This window comes from Phacochoerus africanus, chromosome 13, assembly GCF_016906955.1.
Source record: "Phacochoerus africanus isolate WHEZ1 chromosome 13, ROS_Pafr_v1, whole genome shotgun sequence".
Lineage (NCBI taxonomy): Eukaryota > Metazoa > Chordata > Mammalia > Artiodactyla > Suidae > Phacochoerus > Phacochoerus africanus.
In genome coordinates this window covers 5,530,445-5,552,181 of record NC_062556.1, presented here as the reverse complement: position 1 = coordinate 5,552,181, position 21,737 = coordinate 5,530,445, and the positions used below count along the sequence as shown (strand labels likewise).

The window sequence follows — 21,737 nt, the reverse complement described above, 5'->3', positions numbered from 1 at the left end:
TAAGTTTTATTCTTTTTTAAAAAAGTCTTTAAAAAGTCTGATTCTTTCAGGTCTTGCTTTTAAGTTTTATTAGGAAAGACTAGGGCAACATTTATTCTAAGGCTAATTTGGTCTCACTACTGAGGCAAAAGACGTCCCATTTATCCTACTTAGTGCTTCGCAAATTCTGACCTTTTCCATTTGGCTGGTGAGAACAGGAACTACTCTTGGCCTCATGTCAGCTCTGAGAATTATTTCCTGTCATCTTTTCAGGAATTTCTTTTTCCAGTTCAGGCAGCCTCCGAACTTATATCCTCTGATCAGTACTCAGCTAAAGACCCCATGAAGACCCTCTGCAAGTGTCCAAAGCTCTATGTATGTATGTGCTCCCTCCTCTCCAGTGCTTTTTTTGGTGAGCTATAGGCACCCTGGCCTCTGTAAACTTCCGGTATGGTCTTCCTAATTAATTACATAGAACGCTAGGCTCCACCTGAACTGGTGCTCTAACTATGAGGCCAGGCCCAGAAACTTCCACGGACGGTGAGGTGAGCTAGAGGAATCGCAGGGTTCGCCTCATTCATTTCCATCCATTATGATCACTGTCCTTCACTGCCTGACAGCTAATGTCTTAAAAAACTGTTGTTTCATATATTTCGTTCAAATTTTTTTAAGCTGTTTCTGGAGGAGATAAGTCTAAGCCCTGTTCTTCTATCTTGGCCGGAAGACAAATCTAGTGGTGATGTTTTCTAACTTCATCTTGAGTTATAAATAATATAAAATCTAGCCAACTCTTTGTTTTGGCTAGATCAGACACCCACTAGTAAAGAGGTGCTTTGCAACTAACATTTCAAACTTTTTATGAGCAAATCAACCCTATAAAACTGGTTTTTCAAGTTTTGTTACGCTCTCTCTATATAATCCCTCTCCTAAACTGATAAAACTGTATCACAACTATCCTTTTCATAATGCAGGTATCTCTGAAGCATCAAGTCATGTAGTCTATTCTACATCCTGCAACATTTCTCAAATTCAACTACTCCTACCCATGTCACTGTCAGTGACCTAGTCCAGGCCGTACCTCTACTCAGTTTACTGCAGCATCATCCCAGCAGACCAACCTGACCTCAGTCTTGCTCAACTTAAATCCATCTTCTACTTTTCAGCCAGGATAAAAGAGAGAAAAGCAGAAAAAGAAAAGAAGGAGAGGAGAAAAAAAGAAGAGGAAATGGAAAGAAAGAGAAGGAAAGTTTTATTTGACAACTTTATTGATGAAATCCAATTAGATTGATCAGGTCAATTCTCCACTGTCCTTGACTGAATTAAATCATTTAAAAAAGAGAGATAAAATATTGATATTAATCTTATCCTTATCCACTTTGCCCCAGAGCCTATGATTCCAGTCTCCTACATTCACTACTACTGTTCCCTCCCTGAAATGACATAGGAGCCTAGTTGGGACTAATTTAAAAGATTCACGGTTCAAGGTAGGGGTGTGTGTGTGTGTCTGTCTGTCTGTGTGTTTCTTGGCAAGGGCAAAGAGCTGTGAATTATTTGGAAAGGTAGAAGAGGGGATACTGATAATAAGGAAGAAAAGCAGAAACAGGCAAGGATTTACCTTGATAAAGTTTTCTAAAAAGGCATAGAAAGTTGAGACCCATGGAAATAAAGAGGAGCACTGAATCAGAGCTATTTTTACTAGTTTTCAGTGTTCATAAATTACATAAAATAAAGAGGAACAGGGTGAGATGGAAAGGAGAAGTCAAGTGGCTAACCAAAAGCTCCAAGGTCACATTTCTACAAGACTTTTTTTTTTTTGCCTTGATGGGTTATTGTTTCTCCTTATTTTAAGCATATCCAAATATAGTCAATTTAAAATTTATCTAAATATACTCAGCTTCTGGGTTATTCAGAAACTGACCTGTTTAAGAGAAGTTAAGTTTCACCTTGTAACTTAAAAGTTAACTTAAAATACTGGAGTTCCCATTTTGGTGCGGTGGAAACAAATCCAACTAGGAGCCATGAGGTTGCGGGTTTGATCCCTGGCCTCGCTCAGTGGGTTAAGGATCTGGCGTTAATGTGAGCTGTGGTGTAGGTTGCAGATGCGGCTTGGTTCTGGCATTGCTGTGACTCTGGCACAGCTCCAATTAGATCCCTAGCCTGGGAACCTCCATATGCCATGGGTGAGGCCCTAAAAAAAAGAAGAAAAAAGAAGAAAAAAAAAGACAAAAGTAAATAAATAAATAAAAGTTAACATGTAATACTAATACTTATGTGCAATTAGTCTAGTGTCATAACTCACAAATTTTCTGAACCAAACTGGGCCCTCTGATAAACACTCCAGTAGAGGAAATAGGCTTTTCTAAGTACATCAGATTCGAATTGGTTGAGACAGTGGAGGAAAGCTGCTAACTAGTGCTTCCAAGAGACTGACATCGGTGTTCTTTTAAATACAGGTTCTCCTATTAACAAGCTGACTATCTTAAAGGGAGAGTAGCCTATGTATGTCAGAAGCCGCCAGATGAAAATCAGTTAGTGTAAGATTTATATTACGGTAGAGCTAAACAAAAAAATTCCCACCAACTCAAAGTAATTCTCTATATAAGAGCATGAAGCTATAGGCACACAAAATTTCAAAGAAGTTCGGTAGCTCATCTTTCATGAAGTTTTTCAGAAACAGGTAACGCTGTTCTTGAATACAGTTTGATACTATATATCAAAATGAAAAATAAGCATATCCTCTGACCTAATACTCCCACATCTAGGAATTTAGGCTAAGGAAAACAAATCACACGCGTAGAAAAAACGAGCACTTCTTTTTAAATGATTTTTTTTTTTAAGGGGCAAGGAGAGAGACGAAAATATCTATTACTAGGGACCCAGTTATGTGGATTATGGTGTATACAACGGTGGGTAGCCATTAAAAGTCACGTGAATTGATATATTTTTATTTACCAGGAAGAGAGGCTCATAACACCGCTGAGAAAAATTAAAATAAAAATTACGCTACAATACAGCAACGCTACTAAATTAAATTGCTCTTTGTAAAATGGTATGCATATGCCAAAGACAAAGGGTGGGGGACGGGACGGAAGGAGAGAAAGCACATGTGCATGTACACGCAACAGGTGTGCAAAAGGATGCCAACTAAAGACACGTGGGTGCCAAAACGTTACAAGAGGTTGTGTCTCAAGGTAGTGAGAGAGATCTGGGGTATTTTTGCTTCCTCCTTTGTACTTCTCTATAGTTATCTGGATTTTTTTTTTTCCAGTAAGTATACATAATTTTTACCAAAAAAAATTTTAAGAAAGACAGTTATGATTTGTAAATTATGAAGCCACTTACACCATTTCCTTTTCTTTGCACATCAAGCATCGCTGAGTGGAGCAGTATCCTAAGAATCCACACAGAATGGGCAACATGCAAATTCAGACCAGTAAAACCCATGTATATAAAAAAGTAAAATCTGCATCTGGAGGACAGAAGACGTTTAAACACAAAACCAGATGAAATGCTCCTCCTCCATTAAAAGTTATTCACATGTCAAGGATCTCCCAAAACAGTCATCACAGAAAGCCACAGAGGCATTCTCAGTAGTCTACCTAGCTGGTTCTCAGTATTCCTTACTCTTCCTATTTATGAGTCAAATTATCTCGATAAAGTTGGAAAAAATATTAGTCTCGCTAAAAGAAGCAAAACATACCCATTTGAGGTTGGTTAATAAGTCATCCGGGAAAGAGTAAGACCCTCATCACACGCCAGAGAGGCAATAATTACTTCACACAGCTATGTAAGTATCCTACACACTCACACACATCTCCCATCCACAATTACTACATAACAGTAAAGCCCATTTGTCACACTGCACAGTAAGAAAGATTTACTTAGAGACATTCTCTCTAACCAAGAACCCTGCCACATTTAATTAAAAATTTAACAATATTGGAGTTCCTGCTGTGGTGTAGTGGAAGCAAATCTGACTAGGAACCATGAGGTTGCAGGTTCAACCCCTGGCCTTGATCAGTGGGTTAAGGATCCAGCACTGCCAGGGGCTGTGGTGCAGGTCACAGACGCAGCTCAGATCTGGCATTGCTATGACTGTGGTGTAGGCCAGCAGATGCAGCTCCGATTAGACCCCTAGCCTGGGAACCTCCATATGCCACTGGTGCAGCCCTAAAGAGAAAAAAAGAAAGAAAAAAAGAAAAAGAAAAAATATATATATTAAGATTTTTCAAACTTTTTTTTCTTTTTTCTTTTTCTGGCTGCACCCGAGGCATGTGGAAGTTCCCAGGTTAGGTGGTCGAATCGCAGCTGTAGCCACCAGCCTACACCACAGCCACAGCCACAGCCACAGCCACAGCCACAGCCACAGCCACATCCACAGGGGATCCAAGCCAGGTCTGCGACCTACACCACAGCTCATGGCAACAATGGATCCTTCACCCACCAAGCAAGGCCAGGGATTGGACCCGGGTCCTCATGGATACTAATACTAGTTGGATTCATTTCCACTGAGGCATAACGGGAACTCCACTTTTTTTCTTAATGATAGTTTTATGTCAGGAAACTGTCCCAAAGGAAAACTTTAAAAAATGTACAAAGCACTACATTTCAGGACTAAATCAGGCCAAATATTTATCTCACCAGATAATCATTAATTCAATTATTTGAATAGTTAATAATAAAAGATAATGCACTAGGCACTGTGCTAGGCCCTGAGGCGAACGAGGATTTATAAAACATACACTATGTTCTAAAAGTTCACAGGCTGGCATTTCACAAGTGTAGGGTGTTTCCTGAACCCAATTCCACATTCCCAAGAGCTCAGAACATCCAGGTATCAAAATAAATAAATAAATAAAAATAAAATTCTCTAACTATACTGTGCCATACACTGCCAGCCTACAAGTTACACGCTCATTAATTACAGCAATGTGAAGTACTACAGAAAAGTGAACCAATGATTAATATCACCCAATTAGGCCAGAAGACCATACACTTAAATTGACCCCTGAAAGAAAGTCTGCTGAGTCAAGACAGAGACAGGCACAGCAAGCAAAGAGAATGCGGAAAGGCTGCAGCGGGGAGTTCCCGTCGTGGCGCAGTGGTTAACAAATCCGACTAGGAACCATGAGGTTGCGGGTTCGATCCCGGCCCTTGCTCAGTGGGTTAACGATCCGGCATTGCCGTGAGCTGTGGTGTAGGTTGCAGACGCGGCTCGGATCCCGCGTCGTTGTGGCTCTGGCGTAGACTGGCAGCTACAGCTCCCATTAGACCCCTAGCCTGGGAACCTCCATGCTCCGTGGGAGCGGCCCGAGAAATGGCAAAAAGACAAAAAAAAAAAAGAAAGAAAGGCTGCACTGCAGCGGGAAGAACACGCTACTCTTGGTACCGAAACTAGCTCAGCAGGTCTGCAGCAGTAATCGCAGCTCAAGAGGCATCCTGGATACCTTTCTCAAAGATTTGGATTTTATTCCAATCACAAAGAACAAAGATAAAGAGGAGAAACGAGATCAGAGAGTCACCCAAGCAGTGGTCTGAAAGCTAAGGCCACAAGCAGGAAACCAGCTGAGAGTCCACGAGAAGAAGAGTCCAGGTAGGAAGTGGAGCTGAGTCTCAACTGCACGTTGGTAACATTAAAAGTGAAGAGAATTTCAAAACAGCACCGTCAACAGATCTCAGCGACTGAATGATGTGGCAGACACGGAAGACAGAAGAATTACAAAGAGTTCACAAATCAGACAACTGGGTGATTACCAACAACCAAGACAGAGAGGGCCTGGCGTGGTCAATCCACGTGCACAGATGCGTGTTAGCAAAAAAGCAAGTTTGAAGGAAAAACAGAGACGGTCTTCCTTTTAGGCATCATTCCATCCTGAAAGACTCACGCTGTGAGATGACGACACGCAGAAGCAGCTAGTGCTGAGCGCGCGCAGAGGCCCAGGAGGCCGTGGCCACAGACCTACGGAGGCGGCTGTGAAAAGCCAGCAGCTGAAGTCACAAAGAGAAGCGCCATCACCCAGGGCGCTGAGTAGAGACCCAGAAAGGAGAGTCCAGGACAGGGCTGGGCAGAGTCCTGAGGGCACAGCCACCGACACAGGGCCTGGAAGAACAGTCTCAGAGCTGGGAGGACAGGTCCGAGGACAGAGCAATGGGTGGCGACACACACCACGGCAGAAGTGAGCGAGAGCAGAGCCTCTGGTGGTCAGGCAACCTTGCCGAAAAGAGCTTGGAAAAGCACCAGTAAGTGGGGAGCATTTCTCAAACCGGATCACAGGTCCCCGAACACCCTGACCACAGAACACGGTTCCGCACGAGCAGTCCTTGGTCCTGGGCTTCCAGAGCAGTGGAGTGCAAGCACGATGTGCTCATGAGCTAGGAAGCAGAAACCAATGTCAAGGGAGAAACCATCTAAACCTGAAAAGGGAGAAACAACGGGAGACGTTGCTAGAAAGACTAAAGACAGGTTCCGAAGGATACACCGAAAGAACGCCTGTTTGTCTGCAACGGGAGGAAAACAGTAAGAAAGGGTGTCAGTGAGAATGCTGAACACAGGCAGAAAGCCGACACATGAGGCGGTTCCTTCTCAATGATCTCCTCTGCAGAACTCAAGTCACTGACTCGGAAGTGACGGCGGGGACGTGCAGGTGTGGGGACTGTGTTCCAGGTTTACAGCGACAGGTCCACAGAGGAGAAGGGAAGAGGTCTGGGGTGGACTGCGGGTTACAAAGCAGAACGAACGCACACAGTAGTGTCATTTTAGCGTCACTCTTACAAATCCCAATCCACTCCATCTAAAACCATGTCCTGGGGTGCAGAGACTAGAAATCTGAAATAAAAAACCCCAAACTCAGTGAAAACTGAAGACAAGTATATCCGGTGGTTTTCCAAAACCTTAGGATCTGAAAAGCACCAACAACAAGCAACTAGAATTCACGGCAGAACGTGTGGGACAAGAGATTTTAATGTGAGCATTCTTACAAAGTGAATACTTATTAAGAAGTGCCATTTAATCAGACCACAAGGAGCAAAATCATCATCAAAAGACATGTTGACAAGTTTGAATCTCCTGATACACGTAGCAGCTCAACAGTTCTCATCCATCTGTATCACTGTTTGAGTAAGCTAAAACAACAGTAAGACTAATAATTTATGATGCATGACCCCACGACATCCACAGGTCTAGGGCAAAACGAGTATGACTTTATTTAACATGTCATTACCTTCAGGTAAATCTTAACCTGAAATACCCTGAGAAGTTTACAAAATCATGCATTTCCCATCTTTTCATTCGAGTTGACATCTAACGGTTACGTGAAGAATGGGAACATATGTTATTCCTTCCAAAAAAGGCATTTTTAAAGTAATTTTAAAACCCATCCAAGCGAGTCAGCATTAAGATGAGCCCTTAAAAGACACCTAATGCCCTTGCGTCATTCTATATACACCACGGTGCGAGGCACATCTGAACATGCATGACAGACAGCACCCTAAATAAATGTAAACAGGAACCAAATTTAGGAATGATGAGGTCAAACTGGAGGAATTATTTAATATCTACTATTTGAACAGCAGATTCAAACAGAAATTTGAATCCTCACAACAGTACTGTAAGGTAGGTGATAAAATATTTCAACCCTGCACAACAACTGCTACGTAATCACAGAACAAATGAGACATCTCGAAGGCACATACAGATTGTCAGGCAGAGGAACGGGCAAGCATCGCAGAGAGGAAGGGAGGTCCGAAGAGCATCTGCACTCAGGCGAAATAACGAATCACTAACGTGGCGTCCCAGGCGACCTTCCACTTACCACCTGCCTGGTGTTTAGACTGAGACCATGAGAAAGATAGGAAACAGAGAAGCTCTGTCACTTACCATCACTGCTGAGAAGGAAGGAAGACCACTACCAGGCTCAGAAGATTGAGAAATATCAAGGACACTTGGACAATGTTATATTTCGAATTACCAAATACCCAACTGAAGATCCTTTAACATTTCAAAAGAAATCACCACCCTATGTTCTAAATCAGTTGTGATAATAAAACTAAACAACAGTAACATATGTTGGCTATAAATCCCAGAAAAATCTATGATCAATTTTTCAAAATATATAAAATTCTTAAATAAATTACCACAAATTTCACATTGCCTAAGAAAAGGAAATTAAACAATAACATTTAGAGACAAGGAAAATACCTTAAAGGTACAAAAATAAACAACACATGCCTAGTCACATACATTTTACTATCTAATGGGAAAAGAAAAACAGGTAAACAAACTTAAAACAGAATAAAATAATAGTAAAATAAAACCAAGTATTGTGCGAAAACAGTAAAAAAATTTTTTTTTCTTTGAGGTGTTTGAGCCAAGTATTCATACAGAGAAGGTCGCATTTGAGCTACATTTACAGGGAGGAAAGTAGTTTTGTTTGAGGCTCAATTAACAATGCTTCAGACACAAAATGGTACAGAGAACTGACAAGGTATTTCATGTGATATGAGGTATGAGAGGTACCACGTGATCAGAATTTAGTATGTGAGGCGATAAAGGGAGAGAGCCCTAGAAAGGCAGAACTGGTCCAGGAGGGATTTGACAAAAATTATTCAGAAGACACACTGCAGGGTAAAAACGATGTCAGCTGGGTTAAAAGAAGAAAAAGATACTGCAGAATTTTAAAGAATGGGGATTAGAGGCAGATAATATAGCAGGAAAATCCCAGGATTTAAAATTTAATAGATCTGTGCTAGAATCCCGGCTCTACCCCATAGCAACAATAAGTCTTTTCTAAATTGCAATTTCCATTTTTGTCAGATGGGGATAATAAGTCATCACTGTGGTAAACCCTTAACAGGGTGGCAAACGTAAATTGTCCAATGTATCATCTTTCAGTTAATGCAGAGTCAAACCTCAGCGGCTTCCCTCTCATAAAAAATGGCAGAACGTGGGAGATTTCAGGGAACAAGTGAAACTATGTCGCCTCAGTGACTGGGAAGATGATAAAGCCATTTACTAAAGAAGGAATATGAGAGAATACAAAAGCGGTAGATTTGGAGAACAGAGAAATACACTGAGCTTTAGACATGCCGAATTTGCAGTAATAGAGGGATATTTATCCACACACAAAGACACCATGAAAAATTTGGGTCTTGAACTGAGAAGACAGTTCTAATAGAAATAAAACTTTGGAGTTTCCAGAGGAGTTCCCATTGTGGCCCAGCAGAAAAGAATCCGACTAGGAACCATGAGGTTGCAGGTTCGATCCCTGGCCTCGCTCAGTGGGTTAAGGATCCCGCATTGCCATGAGCTGGGGTATGGGTCACAGACACAGCTCAAATCTGGCATTGCTGTGGCTCTGGTGTAGGCCGGCAGCAACAGCTCCAATTAGACCCTCTAGCCTGGGAACCTCCGTATGATGCGAGTGCAGCCCTAAAAAGCTAAAAAAAAAGAAAAAAAAATTTAAGAATCTGAAGCACACAGGGAAGAAGAACGAACAAGTGAGCCTAGAGCAGGAGCTCACAGGAACAAGGGTGAAACAGGGTCAAGAATGCAGAGAGGAAAGAGCTTCCAAGAACAAGGCAGCCAGCAGTCTTAAGGACTGGATCAAACTGCTGGGCCTGGTGATTAAGGACACCTCGGCTAAGCTCTGACACTACTTTCAGCAAAATGTGGATGATGCCAAACTGCAAGCATTAAAGGAACAAATGGGTTGTAAAGAAATCAGACTAGAATCTATTTCAAGGGTCCCCAGGAATTCTCTTGCGGCAGGTTAAAGATCCAGTGTTTTCACTACAGCTGTTTGGGTGTTTTTTTGCTTTTGTTTTATTTTGCTTTTGAGGGCCACCTATGGCACATGGAAGTTCCCAGGCGACAAATCAGAGATACAGCCACCAGCCTGCATCATAGCAACTTGGATCTGAGCTGCATCTGTGACCTACACTGCAGCTCACGGCCACGCCAGATTCTTAACCCACTGAGCAAGGCCAGGGACTGAACCCACATCCTCATGGATACTAGTTGGGGTCCTTACCACCGAGCCACAACAAGAACGCCACTACAGCAGTTTGGGTCGCCACTGCGGCGTGGGTTCAATCCCTGGCCCAGGGACTTTCACATGCTGCAGGTGTAGCCAAATAATAAAAGAATCTTTTTTTTTAATAAAAACAAAAAACATTTCAAGGTTCCCCAAGTGGAGACCCCACAAAAATAATAATGGAGACTAGAAGGGCATTATCAATATTTCAAACAACAATATGAAAGAAAACTAAATTTACCCTCCACCAAACTACCTGCACAATATAGGGAAAATATTAAGTTTCTTTGACTCTCTAATTAGCATGTTACATATTTTAGAATGAAAGCATGAATCACTATTTTACAGAATCTTATGTCCAGAAGACACTCATATCATGAAATTCTTCCTAGAAAATAAAAAGATTATTAATACTAAAAAGGTTCAGAATCACTGGTCTCTTGAAAGAAATCCAGCACCAAAATGAATAAACGCAATTAAGAATGATCCAGGTAGAAACTTTCAGAGGAAGTTGTTGTGGTTTAAGGTTTTTGTTGATTAGTTTTAGGTTGGTTTTCTTCCTCTTTTTTATTTTTTGGCTTTTGTCTTTTTAGGGCCACACCTGAAGCATATGGAGGTTCCCAGGCTAGGGGTCCAATCTGAGCTGCAGCTGCCGGCTTATACCATAGCCACAGCAACGCAGGAACCGAGCCACATCTGCCATCTACACCACAGCTCACGGCAATGCCAGATCCTTAACCCACTGAGCAAGGCCAGAGATCGAACCTGCATCCTCATGGAAGCTAGTCAGAGTCATTTCCGCTGAGCCATATCGGGAACTCCTGGGTTGGTTTTCTTTTGTTTTCAGGAGTGGAAAAATTTGTCCAAAAGTTGTTCTCCATAAAGATGTTAGGTCAAGTTTAAGAAATCAGTGTAAAAAAAAAATGGTCTAGAAAGAAAGGTTGTTAAATGCTACCGAGGAAAAAAATGAGTCACAAGGAAAAGAGATTGACTTTACAAATATGCATTTTACAGTCTACATCTGGAAAACTCTGTATGCATTCTCATCCTTAAAAAAAAGTTGCCGTACAGAAGTTCAGTTAACCAGTTAGATAATTAAACCAAATACAACTAGAGCTACCCAGGGTGAAGAGATTTTGAAGCCTGACAGACATGGGTTCAAACTTCTGCTCCTCTACCAATTACTCTTCAACCTTAATGTTACTTGACTTCTCTGAAGATATTTCTTCATTGAACAATTGTTTCAGCTCCAGTGGAGACCAAAAGAGACAATATGTGTAACAAGCTTATTATTAGCACAATACCTGGCACAAGGTAACTATTTAAGATACATAGCTATAATTACCTTTTTTTTTTTTTTCTTTTTTAGGGCTGTACCTGCAGCATGTGGATATTCCCAGATTAGGGGTAAAATCAAGAGCTACAACTGCCAGCCTATGCCACAGCCACACCAGATTTGAGCTACATCTGTAACCTATGCAGCACCCTGCTGCAATGCTGGATCCCTAACCCACTGGTGAGGCCCGGGATTGAACCTGCAACTTCTTGGATTCTAGTTGGGTTCTTAACCCACTGAGCCACAATGAGAAGTCTATAATTACCAAAATAAAATATAGATAAATATTTCTCTAAACTTTGGACTGAGATGACCCAAGCTTTAAAGAAAAGGAAACAAATGAAACAGGAAAGATTAATATATCTGGCTATACAAACCTTTAAAATTCTTACATGTGAAAAATCTAAAATACTTAAAGATAAACATCATACAAATTTTAAAGGATTGGTATAGAACTGATTTATATAATCAATTTATTTATTTTTCTTATACAACTGTACTGACATACTCTTTGCTCTCCATGAACAGGTACCTAACTTAGAAAACCACAAAGAGAGTAACTGACACCAGGTGGGTATTTTTCAATACGTCAACACAAGACTGATAGTGCAAGGTATGACTGCCCCTCCAACATTAGGTCAAGCTAATAAGGCTTATGTCCTTTTAAAGCTTATATCCTTTAAAACAAAAAACTGTTTCAACTATTTCAAGCACAAAATAATATTAGCACTTGAAATATTAGATTCAGATAACATCAATTCAATCTTTAGCAAACTGAGAGCAAATCTATCACTGTCTTTTTAACAAAAAATAAGCATAATTCTAGGATACATTCTTATATTAACCAAATGATTTTTCAAGCTATGCTAAAAAGACGGCCACTGAGGCAAGGGGACAGCTGTCGGGGTCAGGTGCTATAACTCTGCCCCATGTGTTTCACCCCACAACCTACAAGCAGCTCCAGATCCACCTGTATCTGTTCTTCTATAACTGGGGCCTGATTTATTTTCAGACTTTACTTTTTAAACTGAAAAAACAACCCACACCGTACCTCTCTCCTGATCTCAAAAACAAAAATTGGGTGAACTGTATTGTTACTCATAACTAACACATCCCAAACCTTCCGCTGAAACTTTAAGGGCTTGATTCCATGGACCCTCCCACCCCACATTCCCCTGGTTTTCCTTATGTCTAGAAAAACGCTACCAAATTTTCAATTGGGACAAATAACACGTCTTCTAATACTTTTGGAATAACTCTTTTATTTCTGTGCCCAAGGCAACACAGATATTGCTATGGCATCAATAATTAAAACAGACCAAAACACTGTGGAACCGCTTTATAAGGTGGTGAGAGAAATAAAACCAAGTTTTTAACTTTGTTATATCTTTTCTGTGTGTGGGAGGAGTATGTGGGATAACAGGCTTTTGGATGGCAATGCATTAGATATATTAAAAATACCAATTTATCAGAAAAGTTTGGGATAAAAGATATTCTACTTCCAGCTAGACCGAAATTTTGATTAATAGAGCTATTTCATAGTTACCAATGTCTTTAAATGAGAACATAATACTATTATTAATATCATTTATTAACAAATATTATGATTATAATCCAAATTAAAGTGGAATACAATTCAAATTATTTTGTAGGTACTTCAGATTTAGTCTTATACAAAAGTTAGCCTGTGAGTTATAAAAGTTTATTTTCATTAGCACTGATAATGCAAAGACTGAAACGTAGCTATAATAACTCTATGAAAATACTATTGAGGTTGGTTTTCGAGCTAACACTTGACAAGTTTGTTTACGTGTAATCTCCTACTAAAAATGCACAAAGAGACAATATATGGAGCTTTCTGCTATTCAGACTCCAAATAAATGAGATTTTCTGTAAAAAAAAAATCTTATGACTTTTTAATGAAGCAACCTGAAGAACTTTGTGTATTAAAAATAAACTTAACTGTTAACAAAATCCAAAAAGGAAAAACTACATTTAATGAAAGAATAAGAAAATATACTACAAGCAGAGAAAGCCCAAAAAAGTCATTAACAAAATCATTTAGTTCATGTGCCCCTAACCTTAATTTCATAAGAGAAGAAAAAAAACCCCAAAATCCTAGGTGTGTCAACTAGGCCATCCAATCTCATACCCACCACCCCACACAGACACAGAAAGCAGCCAAAATATTCACTTTCAAAAATGTCTAATAAAATTATTTTTACCTGTAAATTGTTTTCTGTGACTCTGTTCCACCAAACCATATTGATGGGTACTCCTGATTTACACCTGTCAGCAAGGCAGCCAATAGGGTTCTTTGCTTTTCGTGCCTTTGATCCCATCGGAACTAGCCTCTCCTCCAGCATCCCCAGGCGACACTTCCTTGGCTAGGAAAGAGAAGGAAAGAAACCAGGCCACTCCTAACATCCCCCACACTAATCTAAACTAACAAGGCTGACACACAGAAGGTGTCAACAATGGTGGGACAGCAAACAAGTCAAACCTCTAAGACACTCCCTCTAAGGTCCTTATCACCCCCCCCCCATTTCCCATCCCCAACCCCGACACACACAAACCTCTAAAATAACCCATAGCCCTAACAGGCTGGGCAACAATATTACATAACACATGAGATGTTTTAGTGAAGTACATTATAATCTGAGTTTATAAGACTTCAATGAATAGAAATTAACCTCTCAGCAAAATAAATGCTTTGCAAAATTTTTTCCACTGGCACTTACCTATTCTCACTGCAATATGAAGAAACGGCTCCAAAGACACAAAATATAGATAAAACAACTTCTTCAAAACGACATTTTTTTTCTGCTCCCTATCTCACTACCTTATTTCCTACTGAGAATTAAAAAGAAGCAGCTAATTCCTGAGGAATGAATTTTTTTACTTTGTCAAAATTTTATGCACATCAGGGCACAGCACAAATTGATCTCTCTTAAGCAGGAGCTCAACTTGTACTCAGTGAAAAATAATCTTAGGCTTTTAAAAGGTACACAAATTTCATTGGTCTTATAAACCTCAGTGATTTGAACAGATGGATACTAAATAAACTGTACAATACAAGCACAGACTCACTGACGGATATAATAATAAGGTTAGTACACAGTCTGAGTAATGGTTGGCAGGGATTTTCAATATGTCAAAGTTAACGGCAGCTTCTAAGTCAACTATACCCCAGTAAAGTGAAGAGAAAAAAGTTCATGATACTGTCCACCATCTTCTCTTAACTACAGCAAATTTGTAGTAAAAGGGAATTCACATGTTTTTCCCTTTAAGGAATACCGACCGACACACTCTTGAGAAGGTATCTAATTTAAACATATATGTTATTTTAGTTCCTACTCATTTTCTTGAGACTGCTGAAGCCAACAGTTAAAATTAAAAATTAAACTTCAAAAAAGGTGTCACAGCCAAATACATAAAATATACAAAAAATAATTTTCCAATATAATAAAACAATTTCTTTTTAAATTTTTTTGGCTGCAACTGCAGCATGCAAAGTTCCCAGGCCAGGGATCAAACCCATGGCACAGAAGTGACCCAAGCCACAGCAGTGACAACACTGGATCCTTAACCCATTGAGCTACCAGGGAACTCCTAAGACAATCAACTGGAAGATAATACTTAATTTCTAAATTTCAAAATGACCTTGCAAATAATGCCTATGGAGATTACTTTAGCAAATTATATTCTCCAGTAACAAATGTGCCTCTGTTATGTTGTCTTCGATTTAAGAAGGAAAAAAACAAACTTGCATAAGAAAGTCGACCAGACTACCCACCTACCCAATAATTATAGCAGTGGGTAAAGTTTCATGAAGCTAAAATATTTCCACCTCCATGCAATCTTAGGTCATTTCAATTACTCTGTCTACATCGCAAACAACTTTTGTGAATGAGAATAGAAACCATATTATAAATAAAAGAATTTTTTTTTTTGTCTTTTTGCTATTTCTTTGGGCCATACCCGCGGTATATGGAGGTTCCCAGGCTAGGGGTCGAATCGGAGCTGTAGCCACCGGCCTACGCCAGAGCCACAGCAACGCAGGATCCGAGCCGCGTCTGCGACCTACACCACAGCTCACGGCAACGCCGGATCGTTAACCCACTGAGCAAGGGCAGGGACCGAACCCGCAACCTCATGGTTCCTAGTCGGATTCTTTAACCACTGCGCCACGACGGGAACTCCCTAAATGAAAGAATTTTAAAGCAAGTTATTTCTAACAACATAGTTCACAACTATAAAGCTTTAACATATAGCAAAAATATATATAGCCTTAATTAAGTCTTCACTAACTTGAAATTTGTATTTTAGAAAATATCTGGGCTAAAGATGACCCTATCAAAAAAGTTCAACACATCATAGAATGTTTAAACAAAACCACAACCTGTCAAATCCAAACTATATAAGGACACGTAAATTCCAGTCACACATTTGAAAGCAAATTACTACTTTAAATGCTCTTCTGCTACTGAGATCCTTCACAAATCCAGACTTGTTTTTTTGGTTGGTTTGGTCTTTTTAGGGCTGCACCTGGGCACACGGAAGTTCCGGGGCTACAGGTTGAGTTAGAGCTGCAGCTGCCCGCCTATGCTACAGTCACGGCCATGCCAGATCTGTGACCTAACACCACAGCTCGCAGCAACACCAGATCCTTAACCCATCGAGCAAGGCCAGGGATCCAACCTGTGTTCTCATGGATACTAGCCGGGTGCTTAACCCGCTGAGCCATGACGCGAACTCCCAGATTTGTTTTTGGCCCAGTTACTATATTACTGAAGTCTATTTTCTTATAATAGTGCATTAAGCAACACAGAAAAAAGTTTTAAATAAATCCAACATCTAAAGCTCCCTCCCCAGCAGCTCTCCTTATATGTTTCTTATTTTCCAAAGAAGAATTCGTTGTTATTCTCCTTCTACCCCATGCCCCCAAAAAACTATGATTACCCCAAGGCCTTTCTTCTTACATACAAGAGACCCCCAAACTTGTGCCATTACAGATTTAAGTTGCTTCAATAAAGAGAGATTAAAAATCTAATCCAAAAGTAAAACCTTCTACGTGATGCTGAGTGAAAAGACCTACCGTAGCAATACCACTTAAACACTACAACCAATGGCGGAGAAATGCCATCCGAGGAGAGGGCAGCAACAAAAGCACGACGGTAAGCCAAAAGGCTAAGAACGTCCATGATGGCTTCCGTTAGCTAATTTCCAAATTATGTGAACTATTATTTATCCCCTCAAGGGAAAATGACTTTCAACTAAACATGCGAGAGCCTGCTTTGCATCAAGAACGGTCCTAAGTCCCTGGAACGTAATAATGAATAGAACACACACCTCTCCCTCAAAAAGAGGACATAACCCGTAGGTGGCAAGGTCACCCAAACAGCACACTCGCTGCGATATAAAAACGCATACATCATCATAAGGCATCAAGGGAACAGCGGCGAAGCAGGCCGCAGAGAGGGGATGAGTGCTGACAGAGCTGAAGGCGGGCTTGTGGGCCTAAGTGGGGCCCGGGGGAACCAGAGCGCCAGACGGACGTCTGCAGGCTGGGAAAACGCACAGGGAGAGGCACACGGGCACCGGTCCGTCCAGGGAAAACGACTCGTTCTCAGTCTCTCTTCAGGTGAGGGCCAATCCTGCCGGCAAAAGATGAGACTGGAAGGAAAGCAGTGAAACGCAGTAACTGCTTTGTGCCCTGCTCCACGCAGTGCCAACTTCATTCCACGGGCAGCAGGGAACGCTTGAGAGCGAGCTTGCCAACGAGCATGAAGCTGGCAGCGGGCCGGCAAAGCTGCTGGCTCTGGCCGTAACGCAGGTGGGGGTCCCCAGCGCAGCGCCACAGGCGTGGGACGATTCTCGGCCGTGGAGAGCGGTCCTAGGCCGCTGCAGAACATCTCGCAGCGGGGGCCCCAGCTGTGACACCACGCGTGTCTCTGACGTTCTGTGGGAGGAAGGGGACACAACCATTCCCACGCGGGAATCACTGGTCTAAGCGGAGGATGGGAACTCCAGGAAGTGACGGTGGAAACAGAAGGTCTGGCTGGGACAAGGGCTGCTGGCTTTGAAACAACCACTGTGAGTCCATGGATGCAGGGGCCGTGGCAAACCAAGAAGGCAAAGGGAAGATGAGGAAGTAAAAGGGCAGACCAAATGTTACGGGAAATGCTTATTTTCCCTTAAAGTCCTCGGAGTCCTACAAGATTCAAACTCTCCTCCAGAGCAAACATAAGCAGAATCCCTCTTTCCCTTGCCTCACTTCCAACAATCCTTTCCTAGGCCAATCTTCAGAATGTGATGGTCAGAGGAAAAAAAGAGAAGAAAGAAAAGAAAAAAGGTTTGTTCCCTAGTTGATCATCCACTCTCGGTAGCTTTGCCAGCCCAGCCTGCTGGTTATTAGGAGATGGAAGCATTTTAACGGGGCATGACCTGTGGGCAAATAACCGGCTTTTCTGCCCAACCTCCTAGCAAGTCAACACTGTACAGCAAAATTCCCAATCTCGTTTTGGTTTTGTGGTAAAATATCCATCAGAACATGTAACTTTTTTTCTCTCTCTAATATATACAATTTTTACTTTTTTTTTTTCTATCTCTCTCTTTTTTGTCTTTTCTAGGGCCGCAGCCGCGGCATATGGAAGTTCCCAGGCTAGGGGTCAAATTGGAGCTGTAGCCGCAGGCCTACACCACAGCCACAGGAACTTGGGATTCGAGCTGAGTCTGCGACCTATGCCACAGCTCAGGGCAACGCCGGATCCTTAACCCACTGGGTAAGGCCAGGGATTGAACCCACTGGATTCGTTAACCACAGAGCCACAATAGGAACTCCACAATTTTTACTTTAAATCTTCACTACAAAGTGACTGATTTTTATCATTCCTCACAAAATGTAAATAAGCAACACAATAAGATACTACTTGACAACAGTATTACCCTTTTCATTGAGCATTTAAAAAAAAAAAAAAAAAAACCTGGGGCTTGAAGAGAAGATGTAAGGGTAAGACCAAGCTGGACAATGTATTCTGGATTCGCACTTCTCAACAGCAACGAACACATGGATCTCCCGGGGATCGTGTTAAAGCTTCTAATTCTAGTTCGGTAGGCCTGAGAGAAGCCTGAGATTGTGCCTTTGTAAAGAGCTCCCAAGAGCTAGCGCGGCTGCTGGTCTAATCATCCCCCTTCAAGTGATAAAGTTCTAGAGAACGTCAAGAGAAAGTCCTGGATGAGAAACACTTGGTGGTAAAACAGAAATTGGGGCCACCCCCCAAGACAAAAAGGGATAGAGGTTCAAACAGTTACTGTCCCAACTCCTTGCAGCTTGCCCTAAGTCCTCAGAGCCTGCAGGATTATTACCCAACCCCCTGGCTCTTCCATAGAAGCCCCTTCCATTTTGGCTTAGGACTAAAGAAGTCCACTCTCCTTCCTAACAAATAAGTCTTCAGACTATGTCAAAAGAAAGAACGAACAATTAAAGCTGGTTTGGGAAGGTGCTGTGTGGCGCAGTGGGCTAAGGATCCAGCGTTGCTGCATCTATCTACAGGCACAGGTCGCAATGGCAATACAAGATCAATCCCTGGCCCAGGAACTTGTACATGCCGTGGGCGCAGCCAAAAAAATAAATGAATAAACTTTTTCTAAAAAGCTAATTTTTAGGACTATTTCAAAAGCTTAAATGTACACACTTTTTTCTCTCAGTCATTTACCTAACACTCAGCCAAAGACTCTCTGCCCTTTCTAGAAATACAATGAGATCCCGCTACCCCTAACAAGTTCAGTCTACCAAAAGAAAAACCTATTAATATCACTGCTCGTATAGGAAACGTTATTACAGACCAATTTTCAGAGCACAATTCTTGTGATAAAACTGCAAAAGAGCATCATCTCTGTGAGCTTGACCTTTCAGGCCTTGGGATTACACATCATGATCTAGTCATTAGCCATAAACCCAAGAAGTCAATTGTTATCCTAGGATGAAAAGTTTCCAAGAGCCTGAATTTTAAGAATTTAAGGACCCCCTTTAAACATCAAAAACATAGTATCTGTGCTTTCATTTACACTCTGAAACAACGCATGATGATTTGAAGTTACTTCGTGTGGTACTTTTAAACAGTCTACATTTTATTAATCAGAACATACTCAGAAAATTAGTACACACACATGAAACATCTCCACTGAGACAACGTTTAATGACTATGGTAACTCACTGCCTTTCGCAGCAATAACTCAGCAACCTACCTCCTGCCACTCCTGGGGTCTGAGGTCCACTAAGAGAAACCTCTGGCCTAGAAATTACTAAATATTTATTTGAAAATAAACTCATTTCTCTTTCACAACCTCTCCTGGCCCATAATGGTCTTCTCTAACTTAATTAAATGCCGTGATGGTTTAGCACATTTGTTATTATGAGAACTTAATATGGAAATATAAGATTTTATTTCCACTAACCATCAATGCTTAATCTAAACTCACTGGGAAAAAAAACAGGCCCTAAACTGATTAAAACTATTTGAATATTTAAAATAAAATAAATGAGCTAATCTCCATATAGACATAGGGAACTACTCGTATCTAATCAAGTAGGTGTGTTAATACACCTGGATTTTAAAGACCCCTACATCTAATCAATTTAGAATAGTAACTGCAAAGCTATAAATGATTGTAGATTGGGTGCCAATCAATTTTCTCCAGAGGCAAAAAATTTTAAAAAATCAAAAACAAAAATGAGGAGCTCCCACTGTGGCTCAGCGGGTTAAGATCCCAACATAGGGTCCATCAGGATGTAGATTCAATCCCTGGCCTAGCTCAGTGTGTCAAGGATCCTGCGGCGCTGCAAGCAGCAGCGTAAGTCGCAAATTCAGCTCAGATGTGGTAGTGCCGTGGCTACAGCATAGGCCCCAGCTGTAGCTCTGATTCAACCCTAGCCCAAGAACTTCCGTATGCCACAGGTGCAGCTATAAAAAGAAAAACCAAAAACAAGTCAGCCTCAAAGATTACACTGTCTTGGCTTTCCATGGAAATATACTGGGTCCCTTACATTTTCATTGTTTAAATAAAGACAATTGCAGGATGGGACGGTGAGTAGACTGTCACTATTAAAGACTCATGGGCAGATAAACAGCTGTAAGTAATAAAAAAAGACTTTAATTTGTGGAGTCAATACACAAATCACACATAGGTTGAGAAGATGAAAACAGGGTGCTGCTAGGTAAAAAGTAATCTCAATTACATCAATTATAGCAGATCAGGATTTACACACACACATATTTTTTGAGCTCTACTAAGTCAGATCCTGGGAGAAGAAGCCCATAATATTATCTACATAAATTTAAGAAAGCCTGCAAAGCATTCATTACTTCTATCTTTAAAACCTCAATGTTAAAATGGAGTTTTATGCCACCAAAAATGCAAACAGTTGGAATAACCTTGTTAGAATTGGAAAACCAAACCACAATTTCTTTTATTCTTCTGCTTTAGAACAGAACCAGAGTACAAGATGTAGAAAAACCAAATACCACACCAAAGGTATTCAAATATTTTAAGTGTAAATGAATAATGTTGTCTTAAGTCATGAAAAATTATTTCTACAAGAAACTATCATCTGTAATGACTACAAAAATTTTTATATGCATTTCAGTCCCTTGTCAAAAGCAACCATCATGCTAAGTGCCTATTTGTTCATTAGCAAAAGACTCCCTTTTGATTTATTTATGTGTATGCTTGCTTAAACTCAGTCTTAAAGCAGAAAATCTTCATCAATGCTCTCTACTTAAGTTTACAACTGAACTTAAACTAGGTAGTGGTTCATCAAAAGTAATCTTATGTACATTCATAAACAAATAAGCATGTTTTTAAATTGCAGAATTATAAGCAATAAAAGACTACAACTACTACCTTTTGACAAGCAAAAGGTACCAGACCAAGCACTTTACACTCATTAACATATTTAATATTCAAAATTCCGTGAGATAAGCATTATTATAGCACCACCCTTACAGATAAGAAGGGGGGAGGTTTAGAGGGTTATTTTAGAAGCGGTTAAAATAACTTGTCCATAATCTCACAACTAACACAAGGTCAGGCTCCAGAGCTTGTTCTCTTAACTATGGTATTATGTCTCTAATTCAAGAAAAAAAAAATGTGTTCTATATTCTATAATATTCCTTCACATATTACAATCTTAACAGTATTCTAGCTAATCCTAAAATGACCAAATACAAACTCCTAAATGAAATCAATCTCTCTTTGAAGCTAACTGGCATGGATGGGATCAATGAGAAACAACAGCTACAGAGACTTCATTCAAAGAAATAAAATGAATCCACTCCCCCACTCGACATTTTCAAAATATAAGAACAAGTCTTGGAATTAAGTAGAGT

At 40.6% G+C, this 21,737-nt stretch overlaps 1 protein-coding gene across 8 annotated transcripts in view; it reads right to left on the bottom strand.

The window, feature by feature from the left end:
• The window catches only part of PAN3 (poly(A) specific ribonuclease subunit PAN3), a 126,687-nt gene that overhangs the window by 75,600 nt on the left and 29,350 nt on the right, over nt 1-21,737 (bottom strand). For 7 of the 8 annotated variants that reach the window (XR_007131392.1, XR_007131393.1, XM_047755883.1 and 4 more), the window contains exon 5: nt 13,572-13,733. The exons of the other annotated variant lie outside the window; for it this stretch is intronic. Coding sequence is in view for 5 of the 7 variants with exons in the window: in XM_047755883.1 (XP_047611839.1) it covers nt 13,572-13,733 (162 nt within the window). In the remaining 2 variants the exon portion in view is untranslated. The remainder of the gene's footprint in view (nt 1-13,571; nt 13,734-21,737) is intronic. 8 annotated transcript variants of the gene reach the window in all.